This window comes from Lissotriton helveticus, chromosome 8 (genome assembly GCF_964261635.1).
Source record: "Lissotriton helveticus chromosome 8, aLisHel1.1, whole genome shotgun sequence".
Lineage (NCBI taxonomy): Eukaryota > Metazoa > Chordata > Amphibia > Caudata > Salamandridae > Lissotriton > Lissotriton helveticus.
The window spans coordinates 190,398,096-190,411,420 of NC_136069.1; the positions used below are offsets into that span (position 1 = coordinate 190,398,096).

The 13,325-nt window shown below is 42.2% G+C and overlaps 1 protein-coding gene across 1 annotated transcript; it reads left to right on the forward strand.

The window, feature by feature from the left end:
* Positions 1-12,117: 12,117 nt before the first annotated feature.
* On the forward strand, positions 12,118-12,854 carry CLDN14 (claudin 14). The gene has a single exon (XM_078655942.1). It carries the CDS (start codon positions 12,144-12,146, stop codon positions 12,852-12,854), a length of 711 nt encoding a protein of 236 aa, XP_078512068.1. The 5' UTR covers positions 12,118-12,143.
* The last annotated feature ends 471 nt before the right edge of the window (positions 12,855-13,325 follow it).

A 13,325-nucleotide genomic window follows, 5' to 3' on the forward strand; every position in this document is an offset into this window, starting at 1 on the left:
TTTTGGGAAGAAAATTATGAAAAATAGCTTTAAATAATGGGAATTGTTATGATATTTTATTTTAGGGCTTTGGCCTTTGGTGTATGGTAATGAAAAGTGAAATTCTGGGGAATTTCGGAGAAGTAGAAATGAAGTTTTGCAAATAAGTAATATTACCTAAACAGCAAACTCGTAAAATAATTTCAGACTCATTAAAATGCTTTCCAGACAATTCATTTGCCCATTTATTTCTCAACAGGACAATGTTTCATGAGACAGACATGCTATTTGCCTACTGTACTACAAACAAGCCTTCAACTAATGGTTAATTCAGCATGAGTTTAATTAGGCACTTTGCATAAAAGGTGTTACTTTCGGGCTATTTTAGTAACTTTAACATGGAAAATGTAAAAAGCGCGTTGGTTAAGTATTATCTGACACTCATTAAGTCAGGCGGGCAGAACATGGAAAACATGCGGTCACAGAAAATAGGGTCAAAATATCGAGTCTCTTAAACTACAGCCTGCTTTAATTGCTGAAAACTAAAAATAGAGCGTAATGACTTCTAAAAATACACACCACCCGCGGGCAGGTGAACGCAGCCGCCTAATAGGTGAGAGTTCATTTCCTGTGGCCAGTGGTGTAAATCACAGCTCGTGTTATCTTTAGACTAACCTCTGAAGCATAATCACTGCCCTTGAAAGTTTTCTTAGAATTCTTCCACCGTTTTGGAAAACCATAGCTCATGTGTGCACTTTATGTCTAATTACGAGTCGGGGGGAGGGGGGGGGAGAGCCATCGATAGTGCAGCAGGTGCAGTGGCACTGGGGACCAGATGTGTGATGACCCATTTTGCTCAAACTAGAGTATGCTCTTTAATGCAAAACCTGGAGATGGGAATGGGGCAATTTCCTTGCTCGGAATAGGCCATATGGCGCCCTTTCTCCACCACTGCAAAGAGAGGGCTGCTTGAATGTAGGGCCTGGAGTCATACAAGCAGAAGAGGGGAGCAGCTGTTGTCTCCTTACTGAATTGCTGGCATTGGAACCTGGGACCTCGAGTTCTTATCACTGCTCTGCACAAATCCAGAGTATATCTTTAATCTGGGCATATAACACTATGGGCCTCATTTATGAAAAGTGACGCATCGCTGCGTCATATTTACAGTATGACGCATCATGTCGCAAGGAGTTACAGATACATCAGTATTTCTGACGTATCTGTAGGCGCAAAAGTGATGCATTTATTTATTTATTTATTTATAAAGCGCATCATTTATCCTGAAGGATGTCACAGCGCTAAGGACTCTGGTAACAGATAAAAGCTGGTTTAGACAATTGTAGTGGGTCAGTCTTTAGGAAAAAGGTGTGTTTTAAATTTCTTCCTGAAGAGATTATAGTTAGTGGTTAATCTAAGTTCCACTGGAAGTTCATTTCAGTGACGAGCAGCCAAATAAGAGAAGGTGCGTCCTCCTGCTTTGTTCTTTTTTATTTTCTTTGTTATGGCAAGGGCAAGATGTTGTGATCTTAAAGGTCTAGCAGGAAGGTAAAAGTGTATCCCATTCTGAAGGATAGTGGGTCCTTTATTATTAAGTGTCTTGTGGGCATGGCCCAAGAGCTTAAAGCAGGCTCTTTGGCGCATAGGCAGCCAATGGAGTTGTTTCAGGCATTCCTTGGCAGAACTGTATTTGCCCTTCCTGCATACTAATTTAGCTGCAGCATTCTGCACTAGTTGCAGTCGTTGAAATAAGTAGTCAGGCATGCCTACAAAGAGCGCATTCCCATAGTCCATCCTGCTAACTAATAGGGCCTGTGTGACTGATTTCTTACTTTCCAAGGGGATCCATGCAAAGAGTCTTCTCAAGAGTTTTAGTGTGGCAAAACTTTTCCCACACAAGGCTCGAATATGGGCCTGCATGGATAGAGTGTCCTCAATGGTGATGCCTAGATTTTTGGCTGAGTGCTTAGGTAACGGAGAATTTCCCAGCGAGGCAGGCCACCAAGAGTTGTCCCATATGTGTTTTGCCTCACCGAACAATAAGATTTCGGTTTTGTCCGCATTTAATTAGAGGCAATGCTCTGCCATCCATGTGGCCATTTCCGTTAGGCAGTTGTTGAGCCTCAATTTGCCCCTTCCCCAGCCTAATTATAAGTTGCGTATCGTCCGCATAGGAGCAAACCCCCAAACCCCACCGTGCTCCAATTTGTGCCAAAGATGAAACATAGGCATTGAACAATGTGGGGCTGAGGGATGCTCCCTGCGGAACGCCACATTTAAGATGCTTGGGTTTGGATAGGAAGGCTCCTAATTGTACCACTTGCGTTCTATTCTGCAAAAATGAACCAATCCATGCAAGTGCTTTTCCATTTATCCCTTTTCCTAGCAGATTCTCTAATAAAAGATGATGGGAGACCGTGTTGAACGCCGCCGACAGGTCTAACAGGATCAGGGCCACAGCTTCGCCCTGGTCCAGAGAATTTCCAATGCCAGTAACAGCCAGAAGAGTAGCTTCTGTGCTGGTAATAGCTCTGAACCCTGTTTGAGTTGGGTCCAGTAAATTGTTGTCCTCTAAATAATTAGACAATTGTCTATTTATCAGTTTCTCCAGCACTTTCGAGAGATAGGGAAGTTGGGATATAGGTCTGTAATTGGCTGGGTTCGTTACCTTTGAACCCGCTTTTTTTTGCAGTGGAATCACTATAGCTTGTTTCCATATCTCCGGAAACACAGCTGTTTCCAGGGGCTTATTAAAAAGTTGCGTAATGGCAGGGGTTAAAATCTGTATAAGCTGTCTAAAAATAAAATGAGGGCAAGGATCAAGAGGTGAACCAGACTTAACTTCTAGCATGGTGCTGGCCACTTCATCTTCTGTTATCGGTGTGAAGCTGTTTAGATTAATAGAATTTTCAGGAGAGCAGGTAGGTACTTTCATACGGTCACTGGTATTAAATGTGGCATATATTTCCTCTATTTTGTCACAAAAATAATTACTAATCATTTCGCAGTTTCCTATTGAAGGATGTAATGTTTGGGACAGGCAATTTGGTTTGCATAATTCATTTATAATTTTATATAGTTCTTTGGCAGAATTACCATTTTCATTTATTCTTTGTGTATAGTGTTATTTTTTTGCTGCTTTTATGGCTTAATAATATGCTCTGAGCTCCTTCTTATAAATAAGTTTGTCAATGTCTAAGCGAGACATTCGCCATATGTGCTCCTTATTTTGACAGTTTCTTTTTAGTACTTTAATTTCAGCGGTGTACCATTTTTGAGAAATAACTCTTTTCGATGTTTTGGATTTAATTTTGGGGGTGCATAGGTCCAGCGTGTTGCTAATCCCCATTTCCAAGTTCTGGGCAATAGTATTCGTACATGAAGTTCCAAGAAGATCAGGAGTGGTATTAGCAGGCCAATAAGATTTGCCTGAATAAGCATTGCTGGAGTGTGTCACAAAAGTGATGCAACTCCAGTAATGTGTACTTTTACATGGGCAAGTCCCATGTTGTTTGTGCCTGCGTCAGTCTTACGCCTGCCATGAGGCAGGCGTCAGATTTTGAAGCATTAGCGTCCAAGAAATGGCGCAGTGAAATCTTATAGATTTCACTGCGTCACTTCTCAGACTCTTTCTTTCGTCAAAACGCCCCCCTTGCATACATTATACCTGGCGCAGGTATAATGTGGCGCCTGGGTTTACAAAGTGACGCATCTACCTAGATGCGTCACTTTGTAAATATGGTGCAAATAGGCACATTTTTTACTCTGCTGGTGCGTCACAAAAAAGTGGCGCACCAGCGGCGTAAAAGTGACGCAAGGGCTCATAAATAAGCCCCTATATATGTATGTGTTGTGATAAATTTACAATATGATCTATTCAATGTGCATGTATCTACTTCTGTTGAATTACAAGTTTGGACCATCCCACGAATTCCAGAGTCTGAATTACATTATGAAACTAGTTGCACTAGTGACCGAGAAACATTCAATCAGCATCATCACCAGTTGACCAGTAAACAAATGTCTTTTTCAGTCGGTATAAAAGTAATTATTGCACTTGTTAGAACCTGTATATGGAATTTTTCAGTGATCCTAAATGTGTCATGGGTTATAGGCCGTCAACCAAGACTCTCCAGCCATCTCTGTCCTGGGCTTTTCTCTCTATCTGACTCCAGGTGTAAATCATCTCTTTGCAGTCAGCCTGGAGGCCTCAGCGCCAGGTGCTTCTTGGCTTTCTTCTTTTCCCTTTCTCTTGAGGGTTCCAGGTCAGGGCTTGCCCGGTGGTGTTTGATGTGGGCTTGCGGAGGGTGCCCCAGCGGCCATTCATGATTTCTTCATGAGTAGGGAGTTGGAAAGTCGGCTGCCGTAGGTCCTTGATGGAGTTTGGCCTGTGGATGTTGATGAAGGTCTGGACTTTGATCCTCGAAGTGGTGAGGTAAAATTGTCGATCAAATAGTGCAAAATTGCGTTGTCTGTAGTCCAGCCTCCGAGGTGCATGTAAGTGGCAAAGGGCAACTCACATATGTTCTTTCATGCTGAAGGTTAAAAATGGATTTGGGATACCCAGAGCTGCTAAACTGGGTGCAGTGCAGAGAGCAGATTCGAAAGAAAAATATTCAGAGATTATGGTTTGGTGCACCCTTGCTTTGATTCCAAATATCAAACATTGGTCTCTACAGCAACATTAAGAAACTTAGAGCCTGATTACGAGTTTGGTGGTCTTCCTGCGGACCACCACGCCAGCGCACTACAAGCAGACCACCAAAGCCTTATTCAGACCACCCGCCGGATTACGAGCGGCACTTTGGCAGTCCCCGGGCAGTTCCTTTCTAAGGCTTGTATGTGAACCTTAGAAAGGCACCGCTATAGGACTGCCAAAGCACGTTTGTCCAGTCCACGCCATGCAGGAACAGGGGGTGCATACATCCACGGTACATACAACCCCAGGTCCAGAAGCAACAGGGGGCCCTGTATGGCCCTCTTAGTTTGCTCACTGTCACCCTTTTCATGCTGGGCTCACTGCATGAAAAGGAGGGCAGTGAGGAAATTCTTAATATGCTAGGTGGTGTTGGAGTGGCACCACCAACATATTGGGGTCTCTGACCGCTGGAACACCGCCGCAGGATCACTGCACCCCGGGGGTTGCAGTGCTCCTGAGGAAGTTCGACAGCCAAACTCGAAATACAGAGGTTGAACCGCAAGTGGTCAAATGGAACGCAAAACTCATAATGAAGACCTACATATTGTAAGCATCTGCACACCAGAAAGAATATATTGGTTTGTGCCAGACCTTTCATCCCTTAATGGTTAGTAAGAAGCAAGCACAGCAAATTACCATTTCGAGATATTATACTATCCTTATTAAAAGATTACATTGCCCTACAGCTTCAATTGTGAAAGACTGTGTTTGTGAAAAAGATGAACCTGCATATGATTTTCTATGGTTTACATGAGTTAGAAGATGCCAGGGGTTTCAATGCTAAAAGGCGTTACATTGGCATGTTCCTCCAGTGACTATGCACCAAAAGCTATTTTCACTGGCAGGGCTTTAGATGAATCCTAGAAAATGTCAAAATACTGATTATGATTTAGTAGTGCTTCCAAATTCACTTGGTAGCATCCCTCTGGGCACACCATATATCCTGTAGTAAGGATTCAACTGAGTTTCTCAATAATAATGACATTCACTTGTAAATGATTTCTGATGCAATTCTTTATTTCTTTTTATAGCATCTTGTTGAAATTGTATTCATTCACATTTTTTCCGATTACTTTTCAATTGTAACATCACTCAATCTAGCTCCTATGCATTTCGAGCGATGTGCCCTTCTTCAGGGAGCATGTCTGTAAAGAATCATAACATATGTACAGGTCAAGGAATCCTGTAATTAATTTTATCCCCTAATCGTTAAGTACATAGCATGCACTGTCTTGAATAGTTGTGAATAGTGGCGAGTGTATAGAATTGGTGAAAGATGTGTTGGGTATTCAGGCGTGCACCCATGCTTTCATTTGGTATAGTAAACATACGATAAAACAGAGTGCAGACTAATGTGCTTAGTCACATGTGGCCCTTGTCGAAGCATCTATTATGAGCATCAAAAGTTCAGTGAAGATAAAGTGAGAGCTGTGCAATTATAATAATTAAAAAACGACATTGCGTGTGGCTTGTGGCTAGGCGCTGTGATTTAGAGAGAAAATAACAAGAAAAAGTGCTCACGATGTTGACCTTTCTTACATCGGACGCTACCCTATAAGTTAACGGTGGAGTTAAAAAACGGGCATAAATATGTCTTGATCACAGAGACGTCCCTAGGTCAGAAGACACCACCCCAGGAGCACCCTAAAATTAGGAGAACAAGTCAAATTAACATATGAAATTTGAAGAATTTGCATGGTTGTGCGCTAAAATACCATAAGATTAGTCAAAAGTACAGATTATAACATTAGCTAAATAAGTAATTCAAAGACTATTTCTCATATTTATTAAATGTCTGGTTCATTGGTGAGTTTTGATTTTTAGTAAATACCTAGGAAAGTTAACTTTTGGAAAGTTACCTTTTCCTTGCATGAAGGTACTAAAGGCTGTTAATTCAGACTCTGTGGTCCTAATTATAGGTGGAATGTGAAGTCTAGGCACACATAGGGCTTCTGGCTTCTACCTGCACATCTTTTCCTGAATATATGAAGTTTAAGTGTAGAACAGCATGCTGCCATGTGAAATTCCTAGCAATATGACTGTTCTGTTTGGCATCTCTCATTCAACTTGATTGAAGATTAAACTAGTGCCTCTGGGTTTCCTGAATGTTGGGCTACTTCACATCTGTAGATGAACATATGGGTTCTGGCCTCTACATAAACATAATCATTGCCTCCAAAACCAACTATGCTTTGTGTCACTGAGGGCCTGATTTAAAGAAGGTTAGTAATCAAAAATATGGCAAACAAATTGCGCTCTTTACGTCCTCTCCTCAAGCAGCATGCGCACATTATTGAGAATCAGACCTTACCTTGAGTGTCCTACCAAATATCACAATATCAATAAGTGTATTATTGACCTGGAGCAATATCGGAAGACGAATATCAACTACCACTGTATCATCAAGCTATGTATACATATGTAAGTACAATTACACTTACCTTCATATATTTACGTTGATGATATAGTAGGGGTCAATATTCTGCACTCAATATAATTGCACACCAATATTTTGTCATTCATTAGTGTGTCTGAGAATCCTTAGCTTTGGAAATTTACATGAGATGCCATTGAGATACTATTGTATTAAGACTAGAAAATCCACCTGTGGATGAAGGGAAAGAGAATTACTCAGTAAGTGATAGTAGTGTCAACATAATCTAAAATTCTAGTAAAACATGATTCTCTGGCTAACAAGAGGGGCTCAGAGAGGCAATCCACAAAAGTTTAAGATAAGAGAAGAGATGATGACCTGGTAGCTATTGGGAAATAGAGGTGCACATGTGAACAATTTGGTGATGGTCTGAGGGGGTAGGAGGATTACTGGGTCATCAAATCCATGTACCTTGACAGGATGTTGATCATGGATTGTAAATAGTACTAAATGTGGCTAAGAGATCAAACATGATTTATGATGTAGAGGATATTGTTTTGGATGGGCATCATCTCAGTGCTGATAAAGCCAAACTGGTAGTCATGTGAGAGACAATCGCTGTTAACATTGGTTTTGCTGTAAGATTGCCATTGCTTTTGTTATTATTAATCATGGGAATGATGGCAGAGGGTACAGAGTACTAAATGTGGCTAAGAGATCAAACATGATTTGTGCTGTAGAGGATATTGTTTTGGATGAGCATCTTCTCAGTGCTGATAAAGCCAAACTGGTAGTCATGTGAGAGACAATCGCTGTTAACATTGGTTTTGCTGTAAGGTTGCCATTGTTTTTGTTATTATTAATCATGGTAATGATGGCAGAGGGGACAGAATTTTCAATTTTTCACATCTATTTGTAATTGTATTTCACACAGTTTCCCTTTATGCTTGTTGATGGTCTAGTTTCTGTTGATGTAGTTTAGGGTAAACTAGAACGCAGAAAACTTGGGTTGGATGCAGCACAGTGTATAAATGTTGATGCTGGCTTTTAGTGTGAGTCTAGGAGTTTATTTGTGAGAAACTGTATTATGATTTGGGCGGGGTGACTACCCACCTCAAGGAACAATCACAACCCTTGTTAGGATGAACACTCAAAATCACTAAATTGACCGGCGCTCAACCACCTAGTAGCAATGGCACTTAGCAGACAGGTTTAACTTAAAGCAATGTGTAAAGTATTTATGCAGTGCCAAAACAGTAATAAAGTCAAAATGCAAAACAGCAAAAATCACAAACTGAATTAGAAAAATATAGTAGAATTTAATAAACACAATTACATAAAAATGACAAAAATCCAATAAGGGGAACTAGAAATATGAATTATTTACGTTTTAAGTAGGAATAGCACCACAAAGTGCAAAGCATCACTGATCTAGGTGCAATTGGAGGCTGACTGCGATGGAGCACGGATCCGATACGCATACCAGGTTCTCCAGGTTAAATCCACCACAGAAGTACACTTCTAAAGCCCCCAAAGACCACAGGTGAGGCACTTAGAGACTCTCTGTCAGGCAGAGGCCAACAGTAGGGACCAGTCTAGGTACCATTGCCACTGGTCAGACCTCTTGTAGCCTGTAGTATCTCTGTTGTTTGAACAGGAGTTCAGCCTTATGACCCTTGGAGTCCACATCTTTGTCCTGTGTACAAGAGGGAGCAGATCCAACCCTTCAGTGCCCTTCTGTGTGAGGAGTGTACTATGGTAATCCTAGTGTCCTCCCACGTCTAATCTAGGAGGTCAAAAGCAGTCTTCTTCAGTAACCAGACAGTGAATACACAAGGACTGTCTGGGTATCCTGTTCCCTTCCATACAACTGTGCCCTAAGTGCTATGTGTGAACCCAGCAGACCTGTTAAGCAGGATTTTACACTCCAACAGGATTTACACTGTAATGTCAAAAAGGATGCTGACAGCCCCCACCCTTCTGCTGAACTCAAATGAGTCATCCATGCCCATTTAGATTGACCTGTCTATCACAGTGACTTATTGTCTGGCACCTGGGAGGAACTGAACTCCTCTTTCACACCTAATTCAGGTCAAGTACAAGTTGGGGAGCTGGAGATGATTATGCTGACAGTTCAAGCAGGTACACAGTAACTTTCTAAACGTTACTTTCCCTTAATATTTATTAAAAATCCAACTTCCCGATTGAATTGGATTGTTAACCCCTTGCATGCGCTACAAATTTTCGCGCTGTGCGGGTCATTTACATAGTGGGCGGGATTCGGACGGCCCCCAGGCGTCGTGAACACACGCCTACCATGACTTATGACGGCCGGGGGCCGTCATGAGCATGCAAGGGGTTAATAACTATTAAAAATAAACGTTTCATTATTTTTCTAGCTAGAACAAATCCTTAGATACAGTATTAGGATTGTAATCTATACTCTGGTTTTCTACATAGGAGAAATAAGCCTGCTACAGTAAAAAATTGCTTTTGAGTGCTACTCACTGTATGGGCATGTTAAAATTACATTTCTACATGTCCTATTTTTAAATACCATGCCCCCAGCCTTGTGAGCTACCAGACCTAAATAAGGGTGATTTATATTTATTTAACAGAGAGGTTTTGACGTATCAAAATGGGTTATTTTCACTGGTTGAATTGCAGTTTTTGCACTGTTATAGTCAGGATACACAGGGTAGGCCTGAAGCCATGTTTGTACTACCACTGTAGTGGATGAAACAATAGAGACTGCAGTCAATTAGTGACATTTAGCTTTCAGGCCCTGGGTAAGCCTTGTACCATTTACTCGGGACTTATAGGATAGGTATGTTAAGAATACCAATTAGGAACATGCTGATTCAACCATGCTTAAAAAGGGAACACATGCACACTATTAATATTAGCTTTTGGTTGGACTGTGATCACAAGAATGCTGAATGCAACTATCAAAGTCCAATACATAGAATGGTGGTAACATGATATGACATTCAGTAGACACCATGAAATGAAGTACAGGTCTACGGGTCATATGTAATATTTACTGGCCACAAAATACTGGTTACAATTTGTTATCAGCAATTATGCGACCAGTAAATTTGTTAAACTTACCGACCTATGTACTAATAGGTCAGTTCTTAAAAATCTGAATCATATTGGGTCGGAATCCAACCTACCTCCTGCATATTATTGAGGTACATCGCAATATGTGACTCACTACAATTTGTTGCCATCACAGGGATGGAGGCCTGCTGGGTCAGCAGACTACCTTTCTGTGATTGCTTTTAAATAAAGCCATTTTTTTTCTTTAAATTCAGTTCATGTTCCTTACTTTTTTTGAACGTTCGCAAAGGGGAAGGGTCTCTTCAGGAACCCCTTCCTGTTTGTTCAGTGTTCAGTATAATATTAATGTTTTGTGACTGGATTTCATCTCAAAACATTAATACATACCATAGGGTATCCCTATTGGGAAGGGACACCCAAAATAAACCCCTTTCAAATGCTGATTCGGTTTGGTTTCTTAAACCCATTTAGTGATCCGGTAACCTGTAACTGAATCACAAAATGGGTTTAGAAAATTCCAAATACAAATTTACTGGTTGCCATCCTACGATTGACCGGAATACAGGGTTTGCTTCCAGTAAATGTGATTGTACATCTGCCCCTAAGTTGTTTCTTTAGGTGTAGGTCCGTTCAGAGCCTCCACTTCTTTCTTGGTAGAAGAGTATCCTTACAAGATGATGCCACTGAGAAAGATATTATTGGAATGGTTGACCAATGTCAGGGAAATGAGGTCGTTCATTTTTTCAATGACACTGTAATAGTCTCAAGATCAGGCGTGCGATGTGTTAGGTGGCTATCTTGAAGGTGGAGAAGTGGAAGTGGGCAGCAAGGAGCTTCTGAGATGTAGGGTTACTGGAATCCTGGAAGGTGCATGGCCAGGAGGACTTGTATATCAATACAAAGACATCACCAATTTGTGTTGTGTTTCTGTATGCATGTGTGTGAGTTTGCGTGGGTTACATGGGTTTTCTATAGCTCACATTATAAGAACCGTACTGGTCTTCAAACTGTAAGTAATGAGTGACTTAGTCAAAGCCCATTGATATATATGTATGTATGTATGCGTGTGTGTGCGTGCGTGTGTGTGTGGCAATAAGTGTCAGCACACACTTGCCATTGTCTGCGTCCACCATTTAAATCAGGCATTTGGTTGAAAATGCCCAGGAAGCCCACCAGAAAAGGGAAAATGTGAGGTTATCTATTCATCTCTTCATCTCTCACATCTTGTGGGGCTTTTAGCGTTCCATGGCCTGGTGCTTCTCCTAATCAGGGCTCTGCACTGACCTAAAGAGGAGAAGGCACTGTATGCACATATCACGTGATTATCGTTTCACCATTCAAAGCGCAAGAGCCTACTGGTGTTCTTCTGTAGCACTAAAAGGAAGAGAGGAGTTAAATAGCACTCATGGGTAGTTTACTACTGTGGCTGGAAGAGAGACCAGCTTCTCTCACTGAGAACTACTGAGAAGAAAACAAAAGAACCCGATTTTAAGTATGGGTACCAGAGGCTGGTGGAAATGAAGGTCTAAATGATTGAACCTTCGAGATAAGCAGACTGGAGTGGGGTAGTGGCTGAAATGATGACTTAAACACAGGCTGATGGAATTAGTTTGAAAAATACATAAATGCTTATTTACAAATTTCTGAAAAGGTACTGTAAAATCAGACACTGATAAAGCTCGCCATTGCACACATCGAGAGCCCCTCCTCTGGCTTCAGAATCTATCATCCCTCAATGGAACATAATCTATAAACCGGGTCTACAACTGCTTCCATAAAGTGCCACTAAACTGCAATTAGAATGCTAATTATGATTCTTATGGCTCCCAGGGCGCAATTCGTTGGTGCTGGAAATAATACATTAAGATAATATTTAACTTTCTCTTTTTTTCCCTTGCCCATTTATTAGAGCACCAGAAGGAAAAAATGTAAAAGTGGAATATATCCTGCAGTTGGAGGTTGTGCTGTTATCCAGCAGGGAATCCAGCCAGAGAAATCATAAAGGCTGAAATACAGAGAGGCGGCAACAGCATGGCGAGCATGGCCATTCAACTGCTGGGCTTCTGCCTGGGTCTCCTGGGCTTCATCGGGACATTTGCGGCCACCATCCTCCCACACTGGTGGAGGACAGCCCATGTGGGCACCAACTTGATAACCGCCGTGGCATACATGAAGGGGCTCTGGATGGAGTGTGTCTGGCATAGCACCGGCATCTACCAATGTCAAGTCCACCGATCGCAGCTGGCGCTGCCGCGTGACCTCCAAGCTGCACGTGCCATGATGGTTGTATCATGTGCCATCTCCACATTGGCCTGCGTCACATCTGTTATCGGCATGAAATGCACGCGTTGTGCCCGAGGATCTTCTGGCAAGAACGTCATCGCGGTTTGTGGTGGAACTTTCTTCATCCTGGCAGGGATCTTGTGCCTGGTTCCTGTTTCTTGGTCCACCAACGATGTGGTAAGAGACTTCTACAACCCCATGCTCCCCAATGGGATGAAGTATGAGATTGGGCAAGCCCTCTACGTGGGCTTCATCGCTGCATGTCTGACTGTCATCGGGGGAGCTCTCCTGTTGTGCACATCCTGCCCGGGCAAGCAGAACAACATCCCATACCAGGCGCAAACACGCAGCGCAAGGTCGGCTCCTCCCTGCAGACCACCGCCCGCCTACAAGAGCAACCATCTCCCATCACTGTCCTCCGCCTCGCGCAGCGGTTACAGGTTAAATGACTATGTATGAGGAGACAGAAATTGGGATCACGTTGTGGTGCACAGCCTCATGACAATGGACAGTATGGACCTGGTGGGACGGTGCTGATGTGAAGTTTACCATTTTCCTAAGTTCAGGGACTTTGAACCAAAAGTAAAGCGGGGTTAAAAGTTCAAACTGTTTGTTTCAATGCATGAAACGTCTTCACATTCTGCCCACGTGGAAATTGTTTCTTCGAAGTTTCCAGATGGCGGGGGCCCAGTGGACCCAGATATAAAAGTTGAGGACTTTTAGTAGTAAAAATGTCCCTCCAAAAATATGTTGCTCACTTCTCGGCCAGTATTAGTCAACTTGAACTATTGCAGAGACAAAGATGCTACAGGACTTTTTCGTGAAATGTCATTTGTTGATTTATCCCCTGCATGACGCAACATTCTCTCCTGCATTACACAACAGTTGCATGGACCTAGTCGAAAGCATGGCCGCAGCTCTCAGAGGTCA

Coding starts and splice junctions, on each gene's coding strand:
- CLDN14 (XM_078655942.1), top strand. CDS start 12,144: ATGGCGAGCATGGCCATTCAACTGCTGGGCTTCTGCCTGGGTCTCCTG.